Source organism: Sus scrofa, chromosome 14 (assembly GCF_054392235.1).
Source record: "Sus scrofa isolate SSC_HxYL_T2T_F1_AM1 chromosome 14, Sscrofa_HxYL_maternal_Yorkshire_Landrace_v2.0, whole genome shotgun sequence".
In the NCBI taxonomy this organism is placed as follows: domain Eukaryota; kingdom Metazoa; phylum Chordata; class Mammalia; order Artiodactyla; family Suidae; genus Sus; species Sus scrofa.
This window is the reverse complement of record NC_139396.1, coordinates 97,300,026-97,326,826: the sequence shown is the minus strand read 5'-3', so window position 1 is coordinate 97,326,826 and position 26,801 is coordinate 97,300,026. Positions and strand designations below refer to the sequence as shown.

General features: G+C 51.6%; 2 protein-coding genes across 13 annotated transcripts in view; one reads left to right on the top strand and one right to left on the bottom strand.

Annotated features, from left to right (window-relative positions):
* Nucleotides 1–26,801, top strand: part of ASCC1 (activating signal cointegrator 1 complex subunit 1) — a 184,240-nt gene that overhangs the window by 34,868 nt on the left and 122,571 nt on the right. For 5 of the 12 annotated variants that reach the window (XM_084993028.1, XM_013983318.3, XM_084993027.1 and 2 more), the window contains exons 1-2: nucleotides 14,729–14,844; nucleotides 15,723–15,792. The gene's annotated coding sequence lies outside the window, so the exon portion shown is untranslated. Of the gene's footprint in view, nucleotides 1–235; nucleotides 351–14,728; nucleotides 14,845–15,722; nucleotides 15,793–26,801 lie in introns of those variants that run through there. The other 7 variants (XM_084993022.1, XM_084993023.1, XM_084993020.1 and 4 more) reach the window with 3 other exon arrangements.
* On the bottom strand, nucleotides 4,100–6,299 carry DDIT4 (DNA damage inducible transcript 4). The gene is made up of 3 exons (NM_001243452.1): nucleotides 6,150–6,299; nucleotides 5,761–6,023; nucleotides 4,100–5,477 (listed from the first exon to the last, which is right to left on the bottom strand). The coding sequence occupies exons 2-3, from the start codon at nucleotides 5,960–5,962 to the stop codon at nucleotides 4,984–4,986; spliced, it is 696 nt and encodes a 231-aa protein (NP_001230381.1). The 5' UTR covers nucleotides 5,963–6,023; nucleotides 6,150–6,299; the 3' UTR covers nucleotides 4,100–4,983.

The window sequence follows — 26,801 nt, the reverse complement described above, 5'->3', positions numbered from 1 at the left end:
CAGTATCTGTCTTTGGACCATCGGTCCCACATGGACATGGATGTTTCCAGGCAGCTGCCCATGGTTGGGAATGAGATAGACTCCCCAGCGGGGCCCCTGCAAGGACGCGTCTGAGTTTAATGGGCTGTTTTCTAATTTGTGATTCCTGCATAAAGAGCCCCCCTTTTGGGATAATTACAGAGTCCTGTAATAATCTATTAATTGGGTCTGGTTTCTGTGCCTCCTATTTCCTCAGCCTTCCAGAAGTACTTGACCGCCACTGCCAGCAGGGAGAGCAGGATGGGGCTGACTGAGGCCACCTGAGCTTGGGAAGCAGGAGGGCTCAGCGGACGGAGTGGAAGGCCTGGAAGGTAGGAGAATACACTCTCCATCATAGCCCAGCAGCCCTGCTCCCCGAGCCATTCTGGGCCTTTGACTTTCCTTCTGAAACCTGAGGCAGAATTAAAGAAACCTTAGCTGCGGTGCTTCATATGCACTGGACTTAGAAAAATATAGCTTACAGGAATTCCTGTTGTGGTGCAGTGGTTAACGAATCCGACTAGGAACCATGAGGTTGAGGGTTCGATCCCCGGCCTTGCTCAGTGGGTTAAGGATCCGACGTGTTGCCGTGAGCTGTGGTGTAGGTCACAGAAGTGGCTCAGATCCCATGTTACTGTGGCTCTGGCATAGGCCAGCGGCTGCAGGTCCTATTCGACCCCTAGCCTGGGAACCTCCATATGCCAAGGGAGCGGCCCAAGAAATGGGAAAAAGAAGACAAAAAAAAAAAAAAAAAAAAGAAAGAAAGAAAAATACAGCTTAGAAGTGAAGCTTTTGGAGTTCCCTTCATGGCTCAGTGGTGACGAACCTGACCAGTGTCCATGAGGACACAGATTTGATCACTGGCCTCCATCAGTGGGTTAAGGATCCAGCATTGCCATGAGCTGTGGTGTAGGTCACAGATGTGTCTCAGATGCTGCATTGCTGTGGCTGTGGTGTAGGTCAGTCGCTATAGCTCCAATTTGACCCCTAGCCTGGGAACTGCCATATTTGGCCCTAAAAAGACCGAAAAAAGAAGTAGTGAAGATATCTGAGCACGTTGCCCCAAAATGATGTTTTTACCAGAATTGATTAGGGTTATATATTGATGTTGTTAAGATGGTGAACATTAGAGGAAAGCAGGATGGGAGGGGAAGGCAGTCGAAGGTGGTTCTTATCCCAGGATGCCTGCTCCGCCGAGGCTCAGGCCCTCATCTCTTGCCCAGCCCCTGGCTACCTCTGCCAATGATGGACTCCAGTTATGCATTTATATGCATCATTTCCTCACCAGCACCCCGTTTTACAGAGGAGGAAACTGAAATTGACTTGCTCAAGGTCATCAGCTAAGAAATGTCTAAGCCAGGATTTGAATCCCGATTTCACTAACTCTATTTCATGGTGGCCTTATCCACTAAAACACTACCTTCCTTCTAAGACCTCAGCCTTTACTATTCCTGTAAACTCGCTGGCTGGAATAGTAAAACAGTGAAGTGTTTCTACCCTGCCCACCTCTCTCCTTAGCCTGAGAGTCTGAGTCGGGCGGGGGTACTCTTGCATTGTCTGAGCCAAGGGAGAAGGAGATGACCAGGCAGGGACATGGCCAGGCCTGAGGGGAACCCAGGCGCAGGATACAAAACAAGTGTGTACAGGAATTCCCATTGTGGCTCAACAGGTTAAGGACCTGATGTAGTCTCTGTGAGGATATGAGTTTGATTCCTGGCCTCGCTCAGTGGGTTAAGGATCTGGCGTTGTCACAAGCTGCAGTGTAGGTCGAAGATGGGGCTTGGAGCCAGTGTTGCTCTGGCTGCAGCTCTGATTCAACCCCTAGCCCTGCAACTTCCATACGCTGCAGGTGCAGCCATAAAAAGAAAACAGCAACAACAGCACATGTAAAGGATGAGATTGGATGAAGCAGTGGGTGGAGGAGGCAGAGGGGATTCATAAAAGGGCTGGAACTTGCTCTGGGCCTTAAAGGAAGGGCAGGGTTTTCAGGCAAGACAGATCACAGCCCTGCTGGAAGGCACTGGAATGAGCAGAGTCTGGGGCCAGAGGAGGGGGCAGGCCAGGGGGGTGGTGGAGAGTGGTGGGCTGTCAGCCTGGAGAGGGTGAACAGGGCCTGATATCAAAGGTCTTCAAAGGCAGGCGGTGGCATCTGACAGTAGCAAGCGATTGCAGGTTCTCCAGGCGTCTCCCATTGGAACGGGGAACAGAAATAAAGGAGAGAATTGATACACATGTTTTAGGCCAAATAGAATAATTTCTGAAAGCATTTTCCAGAGTTGGATTGTATGGGTAGGTCTCATAAGCTTTATTTGCGTTCAGTCTTAGCAACCAAGGAATCTGCTCCATCTTCTCTTCAAGAGCCCAATACCTGGGACAAAGCTCACTGCCACATCTTAGGAGGCCTAAGAGCCCCTACCTTTCTGTCCTGTTTGGGAGGATTTCCAAACCCTCTGAGGGTGAGGAAAGCCAGGCTGGCCTCAGAAAAAGGCAGATTCCCTGAGCTTTCTTGGGATCCCAAGCTTTCCTCTGGCCTTAGTCTGACCATCTAAGAGGAGCCAAGGGGGCTGGCTGCCTACTGGTCTAGGAGAGGGCATAGTGCTTACTGCCCCATCCAGCCCTTAACTCCAGATACCAAGGAGACTCTCCAGTCTGGAGCTAGCCATGGTTGTATTCCTCTTTGGAGGCCAAGGAAGCACAGCCGTGGACACTGGCCCTGATCTCAATGCCCCACAAAGTGCCCCCAGACTCAACCCAAGGGCTGAGGCTACTCCACTCCCAGCCTCACCCTGAGAGCCCGAGGGTAGACACCATCAGCCACGGTCAGAAGATGGTCATTCAAGGGTTGGGCCTCTGTTTACTAATCTATAAAACCTTACAAACCCCTGCCCCACCACCCCTCACAGGGTGGCTATTAGGACGGTGCACGGAGAAGTGAGGGCTCTCAGAATTGTTCTGGGCACCTTCTTACTTGTTACCATTATTTTCCAATCTAGTCCTAATCCAGGTTCATTCACTGGGGGGAACAAGTCATTCGGTTTCACCAAAGCACAGTGTCTTCTAAACCATCCCAAAGTTTGGGACCCTGCCTCAGGATCCTAAATGAAAATGCAGATTCCTGGGGCCCTGCCCCCGATGCAGGTAGTCAGAATCTCCACCAGGGCAGGGGGGCATCTGCGTTTAACCGGGGCTCGGAGACATTTGACTGCACGCTCACGGGGAAGAAGTACTGTTTTACAGCTGGACAAACAAGGCCCGTCTGGGACCAGGAAGAGAAACAAGGGCGATAACACCTCTCCAGAGGCCGATGTGGGAGGACTAGCCAACAGACCCAGGCAGGGAGGCGTGGGAAGGGCCTTGGCCTTCATCTGGCCCAACCCCAATTTCACTGATAAGGAAATTGGGGCCCAGAGAGCGCAGTGAGTCCAGGTCCCAGAGAACATTCATGAGACAGGCCCGCAGTCCCCTGGCTCTCTAAGCCCATGTTTGTGTTCTGCTCCAGCTTGAGAGGCCACACCTCCTCGCAGAGGCAGGTCATGCCCCCTCTCTGAGCCTTGGGTTCTTTGTCAAGTCAGAGGCTTGAACTGAGTCTTTGTCAAACTCCATTACCTAGTGCTCCTGCTCCCTAGTCTTTTCACATCCAGAGATACAATTTGTACATTTCATGAGTGTAGAACAAATAGGACTGTGCCTTTTTTCACAAAGAAAAAAAAGTCTCTTGCAGTCTTTCAAGTACCTAGAAGGACCTTGGACTCAGCGGTCCTTTGTACCTGGGCCTTCTAACCCAGAGCAGCCAGGTGAGCTCCCCCTACCCTGAGATTCTGGCTCAGTGGGAGGTCTGACTCACTCGTCACCTTCCAGGGCTTTCCGGCTCTTTCCCTGGGCCGCCTCAGCCAGCAGAACCAAGGGAGCCAGGGTTCTTGACACAGATGGCACTCAGTCTACACATCTCCATTACCAGGCTGGCAGGCAGCCCCCGAAAGGTACAGAGAAACACACAGGTGGATCAGCGTCTGAAGAAACCCACCTGTGCCAGCACCCTTGACCCTCCCTTTTATTTCTTGGCACTGAGAGCAGACAACTCTTTTAACAAACATTTTCTTTTTTATTAGAAAAGTACAAAATATTGCATAGGTCTTAATACTTGAACATCAAGTGTATTCATGAACAGCGAGTATCTTCATGTAAACAGTTCTAGATGGAAGACCCAGATGGTACTCCTCTGGGGGAGGGGTTCCAGCCCCCAGCCCAATCAGCCCCATCCCCTTACAGGGTGACCCTTCAGTCCACATCTGGGGATGGGCCAAACGCAGCTTCCAGGTGTATTTTTTTCTTCAAGTGTCAAAGATCCCCAAGTGATCCTAACACCCACCCCTTCCTACTCTTACATTCATGCGTCTGTAAGATAGCTGCCTGGAACAGGTCAGTAGTGAAGCTCTGATCAAAACAAACAAACAAACAAACAAAAGATACAAAAAACAAAGAACAGACATTTGGCCCCTTCGGACCATAAGATACACAAACCACCTCCATGACCTCCCCCCTCCCACCAGGGCTGGCTGCAGCGAGCACACATCCCCCCTTGCAGAGGCCAGTGCAGCCCAGCTGCTCTCCTGGCTCTGTCACACCACTGTTGACTTAACTGTCTTACTGTCAGTAACAATAAAAATAATAAGGTACATGCTACATAACACATCCAGCCAGAAGCCTGGTTGGCCCCTAAGCCTTTGTTTCATGCTACAGTACAGAGGGGCGGGGTGTGCCCCCAACTGGGAGCCACCCATACATGCCCCATTGAGCTTTCTAGGGAAACAGTAGGTTCCCCCCAGCTCAGCCTTCCTCCCCTCAGGTGGCTGTTGTCAGTTTTCTAACGACAGGCAACAGGCCCTCAGCTCCTGCCTGCCAACGTCCACCCCAAAAGTTCAACTGTCTCTGCCATGGGGGCAGTGTCGGCCCCCAGGCCCAAGTTCAACATTCTTCAATGAGCAGCTGCTCGGAGCTGTACAGCTTCTTCTTGATGACTCGGAAGCCAGTGCTCAGCGTCAGGGACTGGCTGAAGCCGGGGACGAAGGGAGAGTTGGCGGAGCTAAACAGCCCCTGGATCTTAGGCCAGAGGCGTGAGTCCAGGCGCAGCACGAGGGTCAGCTGGAAGGTGGGCACAAGGCTGGGGTCGAGGGCCAGCTGGCCCACGCTGTGGCAGCTCTTGCCCTGCTCTACGCAGACGTCCAGCAGCGCCCCCCGCAGGCCGCACGGCTCACTATAGGCCAGGCGCAGCAGTTCTTTGCCCACCTGGCTCACCAGCTGGCCGGGCATCAGCAGGCGCGCGGGGCGCCGCGAGCCCAGCCGCGCCTGGGCCAGGCTCTCCTGCAGCAGCTGCATCAGGCTGGCACACAGGTGCTCATCCTCAGGGTCGCTGAGCAGCTCGAAGTCAGGCAGGGACACCCCATCCAGGTATGCAGAGTCTGGAAGGGAAAGCACATAGGGAAGGAAGGTAAGAGCAGTTCCAAAAGGAGGAGGTGCTGTTTCGCTAAGAAAGCAGCACTCCTCTTGCCCCTCCGTGCCTCAGTTTCTGCCGCACACTCATCATACCCTATGCTTCAACCCCCTCCTCTGGCCTGTCCCCGCTCTGCGATCTGGATTCTGGTGGCCTACGAAGCCAAGGTGGCTTTGACTCTTTTCAGCGAGGTCCTTTCTCACCTTCCCCGCCCCTCGAGTCGCGTCCGGCCCTCGCCCGCGGCGGCTTACCTTCCTCCGGCCCAAAGCCACTGTTGCTGCTGTCCAAGGACTCGCAGTCCGAGCTCTCCAGGCTCGCGCAGCGACCGAGCCCTTCTTCCCGGGCCGCTGACCCCCAGGCTGAACGCGGAGGCTGATTTGGGGTGGGAGTTCGGGACAAGGACGAAGACGAAGAGGAGGAGGACGACGAGAAGCGATCCCAAAGGTTAGGCATGGTGAGGACGGACGCCAGGACGTTTGCAGATGAGCTCACCGGTGCTGGAGCGCAGAAGACGCTGTAAGACAAGAGCGACACGGGCCCGGCGTCAGTCTGAGGGGTGGACCAGACTCAGAGCGCTACGACCCCCGCGGCTGAGGCCTCCCTGCTCATCGATCCGCGCACACACAGAAGGGACACTCACCAGCTAGAGCAGTTAGCGAGAACTGCTCTGACGAGTGCGTACAGCCGCTTGACCGCTTGAATGGGTGCGCGAACTGGTGCCAACCCCCGAGCTCTGCCCAGACCTGTCCCTTCTCCTCAGCCTCACCTCCCCCTCGGCCTGCCTCGGTCCCTAGCACCAGCGCCGAGGGACCTATAAGGACTAGCGCGGGGAGGCCACACCCCTTCCGCGCCACGGCCCAATCCAGACCCGGGAGTGTGGCCCATCTCGGCCAATGGACTCCGGGCGCACGTTCGCAACGTTCTCTCCTGCCCGGTGACAGCCGCCTGGCCCCGCCTCCGTTGAGCCCCAGAAAGCTCTCGGCGGAACCCCCGAGCCACGGCCACGCCCCCTTTCTGGAAGGGATCCGCCGCGGCGGCGGCGGCGGCGGCGGCTGCAGCTGCCAAGGTCCCCGAGGGCGCTCGCGGCAGGGGAGGATCAAGGAAAGACTTGTTTATTATAGGGTCGTATTGCTGGGGGAGGGGTTAGGCCGCGGCCGCGCGGGGGAAGAGGCAGGGGAACTTGAGAGGGCAACAGGCAAGGAAAACGGTTGCCCTCAGCTTGTGGGAGCCTGCGAGCTATGGGTACAACTAGGAGCAGGGCTGGATGCCCGGGGGAGCAGACGTTAACCCAGCCCACTCTCGCGCAAGTACCCCACACTAACCTTCCTTACCAGGGGTCAGGATATGGGGGTGGGGCCCCAAAACAGCAGCTCAGAGCACTCTGCTCCCTTTCTGGGCGGCCGCACTTGCCTACTTGCCCGTTACTCTACAGACCCAGAGGATGGATTAATGAGGGGGGGCGGTGTCCATGCCCCCGATGTGAGCCTAGTTTCCTAACCGCGTCAGCGCCCACCCTCCAGCTGCCTTCAAAGACAGGGTTTGGGGAATGTGGTTGAAGGAATATTGATAGGCCCCAGTTCCTGGCGCTTGGTCCGGGAGCTGCGAACTGGGACCTACATCAGACGGACACACTGACCCACCCGCCGGCCCTACCGACCGACTGCGGTGCAGCAGTGCCTCCCCAGCCAGCTGCAGCTTAGAGGCCTCAGGCATCCGCCGGGTCCTAGCGCCCCTCTCTACCAAACGCTTTGTGTAAAAGACCTGGAGAGTTGCGTCAGGACCGAGGAGCTAGGTCTCCAGAAAAGCCCCGGAGTGCAATCGCCATCCCCTATTTCGTCATGCACACTGGGCCCCAAGAAATCAGGCCCGACGGCGGTGCTCAAAGAGTGACAGAGGTTGCTGACGGTGGGAAGAGGTTCGGACGGATTCGACCTTTATTTATTTAAAGGTTCATCAATCTGGGACACAGGATTCTGATGGAAGAGAGAACCCATCTTACATCAGATGCTCCCTCCCGTCCCGGGGCGGGCCAGAGCCTAACCAGATCAGACTGGCAGGCCTCGCCTAGGGGCAGACTTGCGCGTGACCGAAGACACTTACAGGAGTAGTCGGGCCACTGCCACTCCCCCCCCCCCCCATTAAAATTAAAAAAAAAAAAAAAAAAGGCTGACCGGTGGGCCTTTTGGGCAAACCAAGACTTAAGACTGTAAAGCACCAGAATTCAAACCTTGCATCCCACTCCCACTTTCCAGATGGGAAAACCATCTCTGGAGACGAATTTATGGATTAAAAAAAAATAAATTAGAGGGCTCAGATTAGGAGATAAAGACTGCTGCAAAATAGTCGCTTAGCCACCTGGGCTTTCAAGGCCTGAAGACCAGCCCGTCCTTTTTATCCTCCAAGTTCCAGTCACTTGTTGGGAGTCTTAAATACAGCACATCATGGCAATTAGGTGATGTGCTTCCAGGGCTGAGAGTACATGACATCCTCTTGAAATCACCCTTTACTGAGATGGGAAGAAAAGAGTTGGGGTGATCTATATGGATGTGTCTTTCTGTCACTCAGGATTGAAAATCAGGGAATTAATCCATCGGGACCATTTTAAATACTCCTTCCAGGCTGACTGGGTTGAGGACATCTGAGACAGTAGGAGACAGACTTAGGGTGTCTTTCTTCTCTCTCTCTCCCCACCACCCCATGAAAAAAATTTCAGGTAAGTGTGGAACACCGATCTAAGAAAAATAGAGGTTTTCTAATAGAGGTTTCATAAGCAAAAAAGTCCAGAGCCATTTTGGAAAGGTCAGTTTACTAGGAATCCTTCATTCATTTAATAAATAGTCATCACAGAAGCAGTGTGCTAAGCACCTTTTCCCATTCATTGCCTCATTTGGTTAATTAAATAGCTTTTTATAATTGGGAAGGGCTTTGTTAATGGGGAACTGGATAATTTTGTTTCTTTTCAAAAGAAATCCATTAATGTTATCTCACTGTTTTCAAAAAGTGATGAAAAAAGGACAGGTGGTCTTAACCCTAGGAGGTTTTTCCCATAGCAGAGGAAGTGGGCTACAGGGTAAACAACCACCTGCTAGGAGGCCTGGTAGGTGGGGGCTAAATGGCTTTTCCACTGATACTCTTCACCCCTATGAAGGAGGGGGCAAAGCCCCATACCACTGTCTGCCAGGAGAGACTTTGGATATAGAAGGGTAGTTTCTTAACTGTTAGCCCCTCTGAGAAGCAGGGTGAGGGGCTTGGTTCATCCTGTGAGGTGAAGGGCAGGACCCCTTCCAGTGGCTGGGCCTGGAAAGACTTGTTACCGTCTCACACACCTGTCCCTGCATTGAAGCAGATGGGATACAGGGGACTCCAAAATGTGGTACTCAAGGGGAGGAGGCAGCTCCATCTCCTAACCTCTGAACTAGGCTTCTTCAGAGCCTTCAAATATCCCATGAACTCTGCATTTGGTGTGCTTCTGTCCCCCTCAGGCCTAGGCTGGCTGCAGGTTAGGCTTGCCTGGACATGTTCCCACCAGCACCTTTGGAGACCCAGCTCTGGTATCTCTTCCTCCAGGAAGTCTTCAAGCTCCCAGCCCAACTCACCATCCTTGGTGCCCCTCCTCAGGTCATCCTCACACCCCACGTATATCTCTGTTAATGACTGTTTTCACTTTGGAATTCCCATTGTGGCTCAGCAGGATAAGAACCCAACTTGTATCAGTGAGGATATGGGTTCACTCCCTGCCCTAGCTCAGTAGGTTCCTTAGCTGAGCGAGGATCCGGCGTTGCCACAAACTGTGGTACACCACAGACGCAGCTCGGATCTGGTGAGATTGTGGCTGTGGCGTGGGCCGGCAGATGTAGCTTCGATTTGATCCCTAGCCTGGGAACCTCCTTATGCTGTGGGTACAGCCTTAAAATGACCCCAAAATGATAATAGTAACAACAAACTGTTTCCACTTTAATCTTCTCACTGGACTATGAGCTTTTTGAGGGTGAAGTTCTACTCTTCTTAACTTCAGTGGCCAGCACATGGTAGAGGCTCAGTGACTACTTCCTGGATGAATAAATGAATGAATGAGCAAATAGATGACTGCATAAAGCAAGAAGGTGGATTTTCCCAGAATTGCAGAACTACATCTGGATTTCCAGGATCTGAAGACCCTTTTAGGGTGGGCCTTCAGAAGATCTTGATGATGCTACTTGGAAACATCCACATATCTCAGGTGGGGCTAAAAAATAAAGTAAAATTAGCCTTTTTTTTAAGTGAACAGGTCGGTGGCATTTAGTGCATTCACATTGTGCGACCACCACCTCTATCTAAATCCAAAACATCTTTATCATCCCAGAGGAGATCCTGAACCCAACAAACTGTCACTCTCTTCGGAAATACTTTTTTTTTTTTTTTTGGCAGCACCATCGACATGTGGAATTTCTGGGGCCAGGGATCAAATCCACAGCCACAGCAGTGACAACACGAGATTCTTTTTTTTTTTTTTTTTTTTTTGCTTTTTAGGGCTGCACCCGCTGCATATGGATGTTCTGAGGCTAGGGGTCTAATTGGAGCTATAGCTGCCAGACTACACCACAGTCACAGCCATAGCAATGCCAGGTCCAAGCTGCATCTGTGACCTACACCACAGCTCACAGCAATGCCGGACCCTTAAGCCACTGAGCAAGGCCAGGGATCAAACACACAACCTCATGGTTCCTAGTCAGATTTGTTTCTGCTGCGCCACAATGGGAACTCCCGACAACATGAGATTCTTAACCCCCTGGGCCAACAGGGGAACTCCCTCAAAATACTTTTGAAGTTTATATTCCCTTGTTGATGAGTGTGAGGATGCCCTTTGCACAACTCCAGAGGGCACCATTCCAATGCCATTCCCATCCGAATCTATGCATTTACATGTGTCCTCTGGGGAAATATGTTCCAGGGAGCACTTGTAACATAGACACAGTGTGCAGCATGGAATCTGCATCCAGACAACCCTAATGGGGAGGTGGCTGAACACCCAGCAGGAGTGGGCTAGTGTCACGTCCCCAGTGACTCAGGCCTCTGGAGTTGGTAACCGGGCCCCATGTTCCAGTCTCTGTGGCCAGAGCCCTGACCATGCAGACACTTCGCCTCTTCCCAGGATCTGCTCTATCCCCGTAGGACCCACAGCAGCCTGCAATTTAAAGTCAATGAACTCCTGGCCACCCGCCTCTCCCTGTTCTGGTGGTTTCCATCCTGTGCACTGATTCCCAGGGCCTCAGTCTGGCAAGTCACCCCAGTCGGGTTTGGGGAGTTAAACCAGATCTTGGGGTGGGGGTGTGATTCTGGAAACCCCAGAATTCAGGTGGGAACCCCTGAAGGCCAGCCAGCATGCCTGCCCAGCTCTGCTTGGGGCGCCTCCACAGCCCTTTGGAAACATGTCATTGAGGGCAGTGGAGGCGGCAGGAGGAACCAGTGGCATTGGGGAGAGGGTGGAGTGGTGGTGGGAGGTGGGGACAATGAAGCCAGCAGAAGTGTTCCCAGGACTTCTGTGGCTTTTTTTTTAACTTGAAAAACAACAAACAACTTTGTCAAAATAGTAAGATTGTAAATGCACCTGGTTTACTAGAGGCTGTGAAAAGCTGTTGACAGCAGCAGTGGAGGGCTTCAGGAGGAGAATCTAAGATTCAGCAGGGAAGCTTTTTGCAAATGAAGCTATGTTTTGAAATGGAAATTCTAACAATACATTGTATTATGCAGTCTTTCAAAGATGATTTTGAAAGGTATTATCTAACTGCACCCAGGCCCAGAGGAAGGAATGTAATACCATCCTACAGATGAGCAAATGGAGGTCCAGCGTGCATGTCCCGTAACCTTTCCAACAGCTAGTGGCTTTCAGGCTCAATTGATAATTAGACTCTTCGGTGGAGCTTATAAACCATAGATTCCCATCTCCCCAACCCCCATTCGGACTTGGTAGGTCTGGACAGGTCCCTTTTGTACAAAAGCTCCCCAGGCGACTCTCCAGCTCATCTTATTTGGGACGTCTACGTATTGACATCTCAGGAAGAAAGATAGGTCCTGGCAGGAATGCTGGATTGGCTCCCCAGCCTCTCTGTGGGATGGGGGGTGGTTAGGGGCTGGTGAGATGGCACACAGCTATGGAGACTAGGCCCACACATGGTAATGGTGAGCTCACAGCCGGTTCTGCTGGGCTCCTAGGTTCCACAAGAAGCCGTTTCCTCCGGGGACAGAGCAAGGGCAGAGGGAACCCCACAAAGGGCTGGCTTGATAAACCACCATGACAAAGGGTAGCCTTAGGATCCTGCCAGAACTCAGGACCCCCCTCCAGTGGTGAAAGTCCTGGCAACTTACCAGGCCACCGTTGCTCCCCTCCCTCATTTGTCACGCAGCCAGAGTTGTCCTAGGGACCCGGACTCCAGGGCACTGTCTTTTTTCTCGCTAACACATTGAACTGCCTCTCAGGAAGGAATCCCATCTGTGGGGGCAGCTCTTGGCCAGCTTCCCAGGAACCCTCTCTTCTGAACTCTTGTGAGGAAAGAAAACAGTGAAGTGGAGGGAGGGTGAGGCAACACCCCTCTCCATTTATACCCAAAGCCTAGGAGCAGTGGCTTTCTGAGGCCAGCCTAGGCCCTGCGAGGGGACAGGAGTCAGCTGAATTCAATTCAGGCTATTTGGCCGTTTGGCTGCAAAAGAGGAATAGGGTTCTGGGCTGTGGCCAGCCCTTAGGAAGCATAACATGTCTTTGAAGTTCAGTATTTTAATTACAAATTATTTCATTATTTTACAAATAATGCCGTTTTGCATTCTACTTTATATTTCATCTGTGTTAATTTTAGTAGCAAACTTTAAAATAATAGTTAAATCACTTAATCCTCCCTCCCCCCCCAAAAAAATACCCTTTTAAATAAAAAGATACACTGTGTTTATACTGTGGCTTCATATACTTTTGGGATTTTCATAGCCCAGTTTTGAAAACCCAGAGCTAGAGAATCTCAAAGGCCTATTAAACCTTCACAAGGATCATTAGGGAGGAAAAAAATGATTTAAGTTCTCTAGAGCTCCTTTTCTAAAACTCCCAGGCTTGGCCCGTAGGGTGGTGAACCATCTGGAAGAGGCCCGCCTGAGAAGGTAGAAACAGACGTCTGGCCCTTTCAGCGTTCTTGCTCTTTGAGGGTTTCCAATTGCTGTATGTATATCAAAGCGAGGAGGCGGGGTCAGGATGGGCTTTGTTCACTGAGCTGGGGGTGGAGTGGGAGTGGGGGATGAGAAGGATGATCCCGAGCTGCGACAGTGGGGACAGCCTGGATCCAGGCTTGCCAACTGCCTTGACAGCAAAATGAGCTCCCTCCCTTCCCACCACCCCCATCTCCCAGAGAAGAGAGACGGGGAGGGCTGGCCAGCCTCTGGGTCCCTCAAGGGGCTGGGGTGAGTGGGGCTGGATGAATGCTCAGCAGAGAGAGAAGTCAGCCGTCTCACTGTTAGGATTCTTCTGTGGAATGAACCTTAAAATCCCTTTTTTTTTTTTTTTGCTTTTTAGGGCCGCATTTGAGGCACATGGAGGTTCCCATGCTAGGAGTCCAATCAGAGCTACATCTGCCGGCCTACGCTACAGCCATAGCCACGCAGGATCTGAATCTTCTCTGCGACTTACACCACAGCTCATGGCAATGCCAGATCCTTAACACACAGAGCAAGGCCAGGGATCCGACCTGCAACCTCAGTGAACCTTAAAATCTTTGAATGTGAGGGCCAGCAGGCCCTGGGAGAGCACCTCTTCCAGCACCTGCCTCTTCACGGATAAGGAACCAAACTGGAGAGCCGGGAGCTTTATGAGGTGCCCATGACCTCCCATTCTCCCAGCAGTTAGGCCTCATTCAGTCTTCAGGAATTTTCTTTTCCCAGGCTTGCAACCCCTTCCTCACCCCTCTGCCAAGTCCCTAACCTCAATCAGAGGCACTTTTAAAAAGTCTCCAGTGGCCTTAGTAGCCAAAGGCTTGGGAAACTCAGCTGGCAGGTGATGGGAGCTGCCAGTTGCACCTGGCAACTTCAACACCTCCTTACAAAGCTCTTCAACCTTTCTGGAGCTCTTTTTGGTTTTAAAAACACTCCTATATCCTTTAGTATTTTCCTAACTCTGTCAATAAACATAACAACTCCTATTTGCGTAGTGTAGCTAGGACAGGCCTCATTAGTGTCATTTTACAGGTAAGAAAACAGGTTCAGAGAGGAGCAAGGACTTGCCCAAGGTCACATAGCTAGTCATCAGGCTGGAGCTGTCACTCTAGATCTAGGCTCATTTCTTTGATTCCAAGCCACTGACACTCTTAGTTGTGCGCCAGGGGGACTGCAGGGCTGGAAAGGGGGGCAGTACACACTCACACTGGGGAGGGTGGTGTACAACAGTGAACACCTGGAGTGGTTGGATTTGGAGTTGTTGCATTTAGAGTTGTTGGAGTTGTTGACAAAAACTTTCTCTGCTGGGCTGGCCCTTGTTTTATCTGATTAGGTGCTTCCTCCCCCTGCACAGCTCAGCAGGGCCCAGCAGTGCTGACTCAATGGCAAAGCGCACTGACGCCCAAGGGGTCCCCTTCAGCTAGACAACCTTAGGCCTAGAAGTGACATCGATTCTGTCGCATCCTCCCTACCGGTATTCTCCCTGAGAACTTTGGTCTCCTTAAGGAGGGCCCATCTGTGAAGCGGTGCGCCAAAAGAGGGGCCTCTCCCCGACCCCGACTGTTCCCTTTGTAACCCACAAAGGACAGACTTAGGCGCAGGAATCCAGAAGCCACAGCTGAAACTTTTTTGTATTTAAAAATCAAACGCAGAGAAATATATATATTTTTTTAAATCTAGATTTCTACGACTCTGTTTCTGGGAAGAGGTGCACACAGGAGCTGAACTGACTTCCCCGCGGTGGCTGGTCTGCAGTGGGGCCAGCTCGGATGGGGGAAGGGAAGAATTCAAGCTCCCTCTCCCTTCCCCTTCCGCCCCCCTACTCTTGGCCGGCCGAGGTGCGCCCTCAGGGGAGCCCGGCCGTGGAGGTGACAGATGCAGAGCAGCTGACTGGGGGGGCGTGGGGGGGGGGTCTGTCTTCATGGACCCCCTGGTGCGGCGGAAGCGGGGACGTGACTTGGAGAACGTGCGTCTGGGGGACGTGGGAGAACCGAGAGAAAATGAGAAAGGGGAGAGGGGCGGGGCTAGAAATGGCCCCGCCCTCCTCTGGGAGGGGACTCCTCCCAGCGTCTGAAAGGAAGGCGGCCCCGCTGCAGAGATGCTGAGCTCAGCTCTACCGCCGCCGGGCTGCTGGGTGGGGGCTGGGCGAGGAGCCGGCGCCTTTCTGGGTGAGGGCGGACGAGCGGAGAGAGGGGGAGGGAGGAGAGGCCGAGGAGGGCCTCTCAACCCTGAGGCCGTAACTCTCCTCAAACGGGTCCGCTAACAAAGCGGCCTCTGTTGGGGTTGCGGAGGCTCCTGGGTGCACGCGGAACCCTTTGGGGGTGGGCGGGGGAGTGTCTATGAGTCACCACCCTAAACCCCGACTTAGACCCAAGAACCCACGTCAGAGTGGCTGAGCCCTTGCGCCCTCTGACCCCAGGATTTGTTTGGTGGCGGGAGTGCAGGGAGCACTGCCTGCGCCTGTAGGGCTGCAGGTCAGAACGGCCCACCAGCTAGTGCAGGAAGGGACTTTGATTTAAGGCAGCCTTATTAAAAAGCAGGGAAGGTCAGCTTGGGAGGGGAAGGAAGAAACCCTTTGGACCCACTTGGAACAAATGGTTACCTAGGCCCATGGGTGGGTGGCTATTTTTGAGCTGACCTACATACCTATTTGCCTCTTTATCTTTTTATTATCACACATGGTTATTATGGGAGCTTTTCTTTAGCACTCGGTGCAGCTGCCGCATTTGCTGAGGGCTGCACAATAAGGTGTGTTGCCTCACTCTCCCAGTAAGTTTTCAGAGTCTCTGGCCCAGGAAAGAAGGACATCAGTGGGCCTGCAGAAGCTTCACCAATCTCCTTCCCCAGGGAATAGGATCCAAGTCTTGAGGGACCAAGTCCAGAGGTGGTCAGCCTTGGAGGCCAGGAATGATATTCAGACTTGGCAACAATGTCTCAGGGTTTTGCCAAGGCTGCAGAAAGCCCCCTCAGCCTGGGCCTCCATTGCCAAAGTTGACCTGTAGTCCTGCAGCCCCCACACTATGGCTGACAAGGTTTTCCTTTACAGATGGAGAAAGTGAGGCGCAGAGCTGAGGTGTGGACCGAACTGGTTTGGGATTTACTCTTTGCTTGAGGAGGTAACTCTGTTCTCTTAAGTTAAAGCAAGGAGAGCCTGGAATTTTCTCTTTTACCTTTGTTCAGCTTCGCTAAGGCCTCCCTGTCAAACCTTTTAATAGCTCCCACTGCCTTTTAGAGCAAGTCTGGCTTCTTACGTTGGCCTTGCAAGCCTCTAGGGCAGGCCCTTGTCTATCTCAAGCTTCATCTCCTTCCCAAAGCCAGGAGGGGGAAATCACAGATGGTTCTAATTACCTCTGAAACGCTCTTAAATTTTCCATAAAGTACAGTATGCCTGGCTTTGTGTATACAACTTTGTACAGTAATATGTATGTAGATGTGCAAAATATATACAGCCACATACCGTGGAGCATAAAGAGAACGTCAACAAAGTTTAAGCATATAATTTCCAGTATTTTCAATCAGGCTAAAGAGAAACAGACACACAGACCTGGAAGTGAGACTGGCAGAGGTAACAGCAGATTTCTGTCTTGTCCCATCTGGTGCCCCCTCTGGGGCATGAAATCCTTGGCCCCTAGGGAGGAGAATGGGGGTCGCTTGCACTCCTTAAACTGCTCTTTTGGGTTTGGATTATTCCTTCAGCGCTGGTATAATTGACTTCACCTAGGTGCTCTATGGGATGCACCATAGATGCTTTTCGTCTTTGGTCGCAAATGTCTTCCCTTCCAGCTTGCTCCCATCTTCACACTGATTACTCTTCCCAGATACCCTTCTAGTCCCTTCTGGCTGACACCCCAAGCTTGTCTCAGCTCAGGGCTCCCCAGGAGCCCCTTTTGAACACACCAGGGAGCTTTGTGTGCCCCAGCAGGGCAGGGAGTGTAGGGCAAGGCGTCCAGCCCAGACCTTGCCTCTGAAGCCAGTGCTCCATTCCCAGAGCTGTGGCTATGTGGCTGTCTTTGCACATCATTATTTATTGAAATGATCCTATCCTAGATCTGAGAGTAGATCAGACTGTAAATTCCTTCAGAAGTCCTATCTTATTTTAAATCTTTAAACACCCACCTCCATCACTACCACAATTCCTCCCCCCCCAACGCTCACACACAACACCCCTACACCTCTCTATGTTGGCTGTATATGGTATATGCTCAACAAGTTATCTGGTCCAGAATTGAATGGAGCTAGAGCTCACTTGTGACTCAAGGTCAATGTGATATCAGTGAGAAGTCTCCCCTGACCCCTCTCAGGCAGTGGAGAACTCTGCTTCCTATGAACTCTGATAGGATGTATTATGGTCACAGAAAGTTAAAACCAAAAGGGGATTTCCCTTCTTGTCAGATGCGGAGACTAAAGGGGAAGTGGCCGGGAAGGGGAACCAGATCCTCATGGTCTGCTGGCTTCGCTGGCCCTCTCTCCACGGCACCTCATCACCTCTTCAGAGAGGCCTCCCCTGGTGGCCCCATCCCTTGTCCTGGGTTGTTTCCTTCCGGAGCACACATCCCAAATGTAATTATACAAGTACTTATCTGTGTGAGTGTGCAACCCCTGTCTAAACTGCAAGCTCCGAGAAGTCAGGGTCTGTATCTGTTTCATCCTGGGGCTCCAGTGCCCTGCACAAAGCCAGAGTTCCCAACAGATATATATGAGGAGTTCCCATCGTGGCGCAGTGGTTAACGAATTCGACTAGGAACCATGACGTTGCGGGTTCGGTCCCTGCCCTTGCTCAGTGGGTTAAGGATCCAGCGCTGCCGTGAGCTGTGGTGTAGGTTGCAGACGTGGCTTGGATCCTGCGTTGCTGTGGCTCTGGCGTAGGCTGGTGGCTACAGCTCCGATTCGACCCCTAGCCTGGGAACCTCCATATGCCGCGGGAGCGGCCCAAAGAAATAGCAAAAAGACAAACAAACAAACAAACAAACAAACAAACAAACAAAAACAGATATATATGAAAAGAAAGTATCGGTGTGGCCTGAGAACCTCCTTCCTCTTGCCCGGGGCAGCACCGAGATTGGCTCCAAAATTGTAGTTGACAGGCTGAGTGTGCTCCTTGTCAGGACCTCCAAGGCAGACACTTGGAAAGGGAGATAAGACACCTCGTGTATAACCCTAACACAGGGAACACAGCTGAGTTGGGGATGATAGACTGGGTGTCGCAATTGAGCAGTGGCACGGAAGGCAGATGGGAGCTTGGAGACCTGAGGCCAGGAACCAGATAGTGATTGAAAAAAAAGAAAACCACCTTGAGTGTCTGAGGCAGGAGAATGGTTAAATAAACTATAGGACATCCAAATCATGGAATATTATGTAGGGATTAAAAAGGGGAAGGTCAGTTTTGGAAAAATGGCCCAGATATGTTGTCAGGTAAAAAGAACAAGTTGCAGAACAATTTGTATCCTCTAATCTCATTCTGGAAAAAAAAAAAAAAATCAACCAAACCAAACAGAGGACACTCCCCTGCAGACACCCACTACATGTGCAGAGAAAACATCTAGAGAAATATTGGACAAACTGTCCACAGAGGTTATCTCTGAGGAAGGGAGGGGAGAGAGAGTGTACCTTTTTTCTTTTGCTTCCAAGTTAAAAAGTAAGCTTACTTTTATTTTGCTTTGTAGAAACACTGGAAATTGGATTTTTACCATGAGCTCATATTACTTTCTCAAGAGTTTTTTGTTTGGGTTTTTTTGCCTTTTCAGGACTGGGAATGGGGTGGGGCCGCAGCAGTGGAGACCCAGGAGAAGGACTGCGGGGAGGGAGCACTGACTGGACCTGGACAGATGGAGGGAGGGTCTGAGCTGACTCTGTGGTTCTAAATGGGGAGAAGCAGGGATTGCTGTGGACACACAACAACGTGGGAAGCATGGGGCAGGGTAGGAGGAGGCTCGCTGACCACCACATGCCTCTGAGTCTGGGTAGGGGACAAGGAGCCCAAGGTCATGAAACCCTGACTTTGGGGACCAAGGGCAAGGAAAGGAAGAAGGTCGACCTTTAGGACCCTACGGATTCCTTGGCTGTTTCACCATCCTTCGGGTACAGAGTGTTCTGGCTGCAGCTTGGAAACAAACAGAGCAAGGAGGGGCCAAAGCCAAAACCGGCAGGAGGAGTGTGCCTTCCACAGGCCTCGGTGGTGGTGGTGGTGGTGGTGGTGGTGGTGGTGGTGGTGGTGGTGGTGCTGCTGCTGCTGGTGCTGCTGGTGCTGGTGCTGGTGGTGCTGGTGGTGGTGCTGCTGCTGCTGCCGCTGCTGCCGCCGCTGCCTGGGTCTCTGCCCTCCTCCCACTTGTTTTTTTGGGGTGAAAGGCCAGGGCTTCTGGCCCCTTCTGGAGGCGAGGCCCCTGACTAGGACCAGGAGCCAAGGAAACCAGAACAATGCTGTTCGTGGAGAGACGAGGGGGGGAGCTGAGTAGGGGCAGGAGAAGTTTCTTGGCACAGAGAAGCCCATGAAAGCCTGGAGAAGGTCAAAGATGAGGAATGTTCTGTAATTTCTAAGACAGCAGCTCATTTATCTCATACACACTTGCTCTGAGCCTGAACTCCAGTGGGAACACTGCCCCCATGCAGGCTGGGTGAACCCCCCTCTGAGGGACTGCGTTTAGATGCATATCTCCAGGTCTCCCCACAAAAGCGCCTGTGAAAGGAAGTGGGGAGACTGACGGCTGCCATGAACCCTGGGGCTCTTTCACGGGTGTCTGTTCTGTCTGCACTACAGCTTCGTAAAGGGGATATTCTTTCACAAAGGAGGAAACTGAGGCTGGGGAGGATGGTGCCTTGCCCGTGACCGCATGGTTAGCAAGTGTTAAAACTGAGATTCGAACCTGGGTGTGCCTGTGTTCCACTTATAATTTGGTTGCTCGGAGCCCAGAACACATTTTCCCATCAAAATAATGCTCTAAGTGGTGGTTTGGTTGTCATGATGGCCCAGCTCACCCAGGGTATAGGCGGAATTAATTCTATGTTTCAGTGCGGTTGTGATGAATCAGGCTTCTGCGGGCCAGCCTGGAAAGCCACAGGAGAGGGAAAATGCACTTGAGGGTGTGCCCAGCTGGGAACTCTTACCCTTACTCTAGCGCCTGATTCAAGGCCAGCAGGGAATGTGGTGGCTCAGGGAGCACTTGTCCATTTCCAGAGCTCTTCCCGAAAGCCCTGGTGAGTTCTAGCTGTTTATTGAAGGCAGAGCGCTTGGCAGGTTTGGGGTTTCTAAGACTGGGAGCATTACAATGAGGATGTGCTTTGATTTTCAGATTGCGCACATCTTGGTCCTTTCTCTTCTTTACACACTGCTCCGCTTTGGGCGGTCATCTGCCCTCTTCTTCCTCTAGGATGGAGCACTAAAGGCAATATCTAGGGTTCATTTTCACCACTAAATCTGGTGTCTGCCTGTGAAGGGGGTGGGCGACAGTGACTGCACAGGGGAGGAGTGATGGAGATGGAAGCCACTGCTGAGAGAAGCAAGGATCCATTGAAACTTTTACAGGGACTTCAGGGAGAGCAATCACTCATTCACTCTGCAGACGTGTGCTGTGGGTGTGCTGGGCCCTGTCCCCCTTCCTTTAGTGGCACCCCTGTTGCCAAAAGAATCCTGAACAGGACTGACTGTGGGTCTCAGACCCAGCATCTTAGTGTTGGAAGAAAATCTTTTTCCAAATAGAAAGTGCAGTCTTTCATTCATTCAGGAAGGTCTGAGTGGCAGGCCTACTACTGAGAATATGTAACACTTGAAAATTGAAATCCAAGGAGTTCCCGTTGTGGCTCAGTGGGTTAAGAATCCCACTAGTATCCATGAGGATGCAGGTCTGATCCCTGGCCTTGCTTGGTGTTGCTCTGACCTGTGGTGTAGGTCGAAGATGTGGCTTGGATCAGGCATTGCTGTGGCTGTGGCATAGGCTGGCAGCTGAAGTTCCAATTAACCCTTAACCCCTAGCCTGGGAACTTCCATATGCCACAGGTATGGCCCTAAAAAGCAAAAAAAAAAAAAAAAAAAAAAGGAAAAGAAAATTGAGGTCCAGAGGAAGGTGGGGAGTGACTTGCCCCATATCTCGGTCCAGGACCCGATGCCTGGACTATACCTGCCCCTTCTAGCCATACTCATGGCCTTCCTGCTGCAAGATAATCCCAGTCAGCTTTTAGGGTTCCTCTGGTTTGGAGTCCAGGGCGTGCAGGAAGGCTACCAAGAAGCAGCAGGACTCTTCTCTTGTGGCCAGTCATAATGCCTGGGCTCCCCCTGGCATCGTGACTGTCACAGTCAGCCCTGGGGTGAGAACTAGATTTCCTGCTGGTGGGGTTCAGAAGACATAGAAGTGTTTTCTCCCTTTTTTGCATGATCCACTTGCTCTCTAAATTCCAGGCTTTATAGAGCACTGTTACCTCTGCCTGAATCCCTCTTTTCCAGCCTCCTTCCTAGGTCTTTTCTCTTTGGGTCTCAGTTTGAAGAGCTCTTCCTCTAGGACTTTCCTGGGCCCCCAGCCTCCTTCCATCTCCCTGAGGATAAGCGTGAACTCTTGAGATTGTTTTTGCTTCTTGAATGCCTTTCTTTCCACCAGGCTGTGATCTCTAGGAGGGGCAGACACCATGGCTGCCTTTCCATTGTTTGTACATTTATTTTTAGCAATTGTGTGCCCTTTATCAATCAGTGCTCAGCACCCAGTAGGTGCTCGGGGTGCAGCTGGGAATTACTGGGACCCATAGCTACAGGCAAGGCCTTGCTGTGAGTGACTTCCATTCAGGTCATTCAATAACTGTTTCTCAAGGACCAGCCTACACACAGGATACAAAGATGACTTGGAAAAGAGGCTTATCTGGAGTTCCCATCGTGGCTCAGCAGAAACAAATCTGATTAGTATCCATAAGGACACAGGTTCCATACCTGGCCTTGATCAGTGCATTAAGGATCCAGCGTTGCTGAGGCTGTGGCGTAGGCTGGGGGCTACAGCTCCGATTCAACCCCCAGCCTGGGAACTTCCATATGCCTTGGTGCGACCCTAAAAAAGAAGGAAAAGAGGCTTACCATCTAGTAGAGGAATTGATGATCCAGAACCCACTTTACAAATTGCAAAATCTCTTCTAATCAGAGAACCTCCACCTTGTCCTGGTTCTCCCCACCCCCCGCCCCTCTGCTGGCCCATTGATTCTTGGCTGCTTGGGCTGAGGCCCACTGTATGCCTCTGAGTTCCAGGATCCTACCCAGACACAGGATAATCTGGGCCTGGTGTGGGGCTGCACATAGGCGCCTGGTGGCAGGTCCAGGGAGCCCCAGCACAGGATAGACAGAGCACACAGGGCTCTCCAGGCTCCTCACAGCTCTGTACCACATGCTTGAGCTCTTAGTTGTTTTGGAGAATTCGTTAAGCAATCGCCTCATTCTCAGATTCACCTGGGGAGAAACTTTGAAGGCAAAGGCTCATCTTCATTTCAAGGGTTTGAAGTGTTGGTCTCAAATTCAGTTCTCCCTAAAGTGGCAGGAGACCTGGGTCCAAAAACCTTGAATTATCAACCTTGGTTGTTCCTCCCAATTACCCAGAGCCTCAGTTTTGTCACCTGAAGGATGTTTTGTCATGAGGGATGTGAAAGGCTGTTAGTCAAGCAAGTCAAAGATGCTTCAGGATGAATGGGAATATAAATGCCCACAGTCTGGTCACCAGGGCCTCACCCAGTAGGGAGGGCACAATGGAAGTGGCCTCTGGGGGGTTCCTACAGTGGGTTTCAGGCGATGCAGGTGAGCTGAGGCTGAGGCTAGTGCGGGGCAGCACTAGGACCCAGGGGCTGAGTCTGGAGCCGCCGACTCAGCTGGGTAAGTTCACAGCCAGAACACAATGTTCTCAGTGTACCCACAGGAAACCCTGAAGAGGAGAACTGCACATGGCCTTCTGCTGGGTGTGTTCTGGTCCCAGCCTTTTATTCTTTTTCCTAACCTCAGTCCCCACTTTCACATCCTGTAACCTGCAGAGCTGCCTGCCCCACCCGGCTGGGCAGGTCCCAGGCCCCGGGAGAGCAATCAATGCAGGAAGCCCAGAGCCTGGCTGGCCTTCCCCGTTTTCAAATAAGACCGTTTGCCTCTAACCTTGGTTTCCTGAATCAGCCCTTTGTGATGGAAACTTTTCACAGTGCAGAAGGCAGACCCAGGGGACAAAGCGGGGTTGCTAGCCGAGGCGAGGGTCTTGGCTCAGACACAGGGAAACAGCTGATGCCTCTGAACCACCTCCTCCCTTCCTCCCTGAAAGCCAGGCCCCACCTGGGACGGGGCGAGGGCCTCCAGGGCTGCTGCATAAATCAGAAGGAGCTGGGAGCTGCCTGGGGAACCGGGGCCAAGTTTGGAGCAGAACATCCTATGATGTGGTTCCTAGTTTTTATTTCCACGAATGCTATAATATGTTGTCCCACCAAGCTATTTTTATTGAATGAAAAAAATTTAAAAAAAGCAAACCTCTGCAAAACCAACAGCCCTCCGTTAGAGGGAAGGACAAGGTGAACTTTTCACTTCCTTGCCCACAGCCTATCAACTCATCTGTGGTTTGGTGTCACCCACACTTCCGTACTATATTCAATCTCAATTTTGGCCTCTTTGTTTTTGAAGCTGTAAGAGCAAGGCCCCTAAACCCAGGTTGCTCCTGCACGTTGCAGGAGTCTTTGAAAAGAGTCTTCTTAGAGTTCGCACAACCATTGCAGAATGGAGACCTACCAGGCTTTTGGCCAGGTATGGAGGCCAGATGCCAGCCTCGAGGCAAAGTGGCCGCGAGAGGGTGGACCGTCGGGGAGAGTCTGTGAGAAGCCAGCACCACGCAGCTGTATTCCTGTTACCTGCGCTGTTGGGGACTTGCAAGCAGGGAGCAAAAGCTCTTCCTTTATGACACAACATATCTGCCTCCTTAGTGAGGGGCCTGGCCATTGAAAAATAAACCCTGGTGCTTATATTAAGCCCCATCAATAGGGCTCTTTCCATGCTGGCATTTCAGGGTCTTTCCCCAAATATTGGTTTGTAAGAGAATTTGAGTGTGTCCTTGTGCCGGGCCTACAAAGAGATTTGACTGGGTGCTTCCCAGACTTGTCCAAGCTGCGGTTCCCTTCTTGGAGAAGGGGCTTCCCAAAGCTGGCAGTGCTGTTACTCTAGGGAAGTCCACACAAAGCTTGAAGCCCCCAAAGACCTGGGTTCTAGTCTCAGGTTTTCCATTTTGCTGTGTGACCCTGTGCAAGTCATTTTCCCACTCAAGGCTTAAAGACCCTCATTTATAAAACGGAAGTGTTTGGTGAGACATCAGGGTTGTTATAGGTGGAACTATGTCCCTCCTCAGAATTTGTATGTTGAAGTCCTTACCCCGCTGCCTTAGCAGGGGACCTTATTTGGAGATAGAACTTGATAGAGGTGACCGAGTTAAAGTGAGGCCAGATTAGGTAAACCCTAATCTAACATGACCGGCATCCTTATAACAATGGGAAAACTGCACGGTGGGGTGACAGTGTCAGGAGACACTGGGAAAAGATGGTCCTCTATAAGCCAAGGAGAAAGGCCAGGGACAGATCTCTTTCCTCACAGCCTCCAGCAGGAGCCCACCCTGGTGACATCTTGATCTTGGCCCTCTATAGACTTCAGAACCGTGAGCCAATTAAGTTTCTGTCATTTAAGCCGCTCGGTCTGTCAACTTTGTTCCGCCAGCCCTAGCCTAAACAAGTACAGTTGCTAAGGCCCTTCAGCTTGTGGGCTGTGGAATTCTTTCCTGCCATCCCTTGGTGACTTCCTCTGCCCCACCTGGAGTTCCTGTTACCTTCTCTCAGGGGCATCATGTGTGAGAGGTTGCTTAGCATATGTTACCCATGACCAACATTCTAAGGAGTCCCCAGTGCTTGGATATGACTTGTACCTACCATGAGAGCCTCTGTGCCAAAAGGAGAGGTGTGAGTTCTGAGCCCAGGCCTTCATAGTCCCTCATGCCTTGGTTATTGAAACCTTTCCTCTTCCCCTCGGCAGCCTTTAAATCCAAGGGTATTATATTGGCACCTTCTGGGAGCCTAACTTTTTTTCATGGAAAGTTCATTTTGGTCACAGGGCCAGCAGGACTCAAAGGAGACTGCAGAGGCTCAGAATGGGTGGTTGTTTCTCTCTCCTTGGATGAAATGATCCCTGGGTTAGGAAGAGCTGCAGAACTAAAGCTAAACTCTTTGTCTAATGAGGATGCCCCTTGGCTGGCAGCATAGTGGGTAAAGCTTAACTGCAGCCAGAGCTCATGCTTCCAGACAGCAAGGCGTTGCCTTCCTCCTTGGTCCTCCATCTCCCCTTCTTCTGCTTTTCTAGTTCTTGGAATGACTACTCCTCTGTGCTGAGAGACAGCGTAGGAATGATGTCCTGCTTTCTTCCTGCTCCTGAATCCATAGGTCTCTGGAGGCCATAGCACCTGGTCCTCCAGCTGCAACCTCAGAGTCTGATTTTCCTTTTCATGATCGGGAGTGCTTTCAAAAAGCACTCCAGCCTCGAGCATTGAAGGGGGATCACAGGATGAGCCTCGAGTCTTCTCTGGGCAATGACACTGGTCCAAGAGAGGAAGTCCAAGGCTATCTTCCAGGCAGTATGTTTGAGAGCTAAGTTGCCCTGACTTCATAGCATATTCCAGATGCACTATATTTTGGAGACACTGCAGAATGTTAAGTGGGTAGAGTCTGACTTCAACAGCCCCCAAACATGACCTTTGGGTTGCTAAACAGATGAAATGCTCATGCTTGTGTGGTTTATCTTCAAATATATGTCTGGAGATTTCTGAGAAGATGGAGGGGGAGAGAGCGTGGGAGTGTACTTCAGGCCTTCAGGGCCAGGGAAGGAAGGAGAAACCATTTGGGGGAAAAAAAAACATCTCTCCACAATGTCCATATACTTTAAATTTGATCCCTTCAGGCTGTCTCTTATCCTGGTTTGGCTCTAAGCCCAGAAGGGTGGCTCCTTCAATAATTCTGAGCTTAGAACATCTGCCTTTCCCTAAAAGTAAGTAAATAAGGACAAATCTGTAAATGCTTAGTTTCTAACCAGAGCAAAAATACTGTCCACCACCTAGTGGCCTGTGAAGATCACCTCTGAGGCATCATGCTCGCCTAAGGCCTAAGCCTTCCAGGCCCCGAGAAGCCTGCTTCCTAAGTTATTTATTGTGAAAGTCAGGATTCTTGGCCTCTTTCTTAGGTGTACCCTGGCCACGTCAGAGAAATGCTCTTTTGATGGAAAGTGGGGCACGGTGAATGAGGCTCAAAACATTCTGCTTCTTGCTTGCTTCTGAGAGATCATGCCCCTCCCCTGTTTACACGCTCAGCTCCAGTCACACCAAATGACTTGGAGTTCCACGAATGCGGCCCTGCCTATGCACGTGCTGTTCCCTGTACTTGGAATGCTGCTTTGGCGTCTTCCCCTCTAACTAGGATTGACCAGTCACATTCAGGCCCAGGCTCACCTTCTCTAGGAAAATTTCCTTGTTGTCTCTCCTTTCCCACCTCCAGGCCCTCGTGGCTTCCACAGCACCTCTTATAGACCAGAGTCACAGAGTTAGGACACTATGTATATTCCATATGTCTGTTTACTTGTCTGCTTTTTCCATTGGCCAAAATGGTTTCCAAACCTGGCTGCAAGAGAGTCACATGACCCCCAATCACAGACCCCTTGGACCCCAGGAATGAGGCCAAGGAGTCTGAGTTGTTTTTGTTTTTTTGTCTTTTTGCCTTTTCTAGAGCTGCTCCCGCAGCATATGGAGGTTCTTAGGCTAGGGGTCGAATCGGAGCTGTAGCCACCAGCCTACGCCAGAGCCACAGCAACGTGGGATCCAAGCCACGTCTGCAACCTACACCACAGCTCACGGCAATGCCAGATCCTTAACCCACTGAGCAAGGCCAGGGATCGAACCCGCAACCTCGTGGTTCCTAGTTGGATTTGTTAACCACTGAGCCACGACAGGAACTCCAGGTCTGAATTTTAATACAGCTTGATTCTGAGGCACAGCTGGTATGGGAACCATTGCCACATCTTTGTCTCCTTACCGATTACCAGAGACATAGTAGGCCCTCAACAAAATGTCTGACCCTTCAATTTCTCTCTGGTAACCTCTTCTCATTTTCA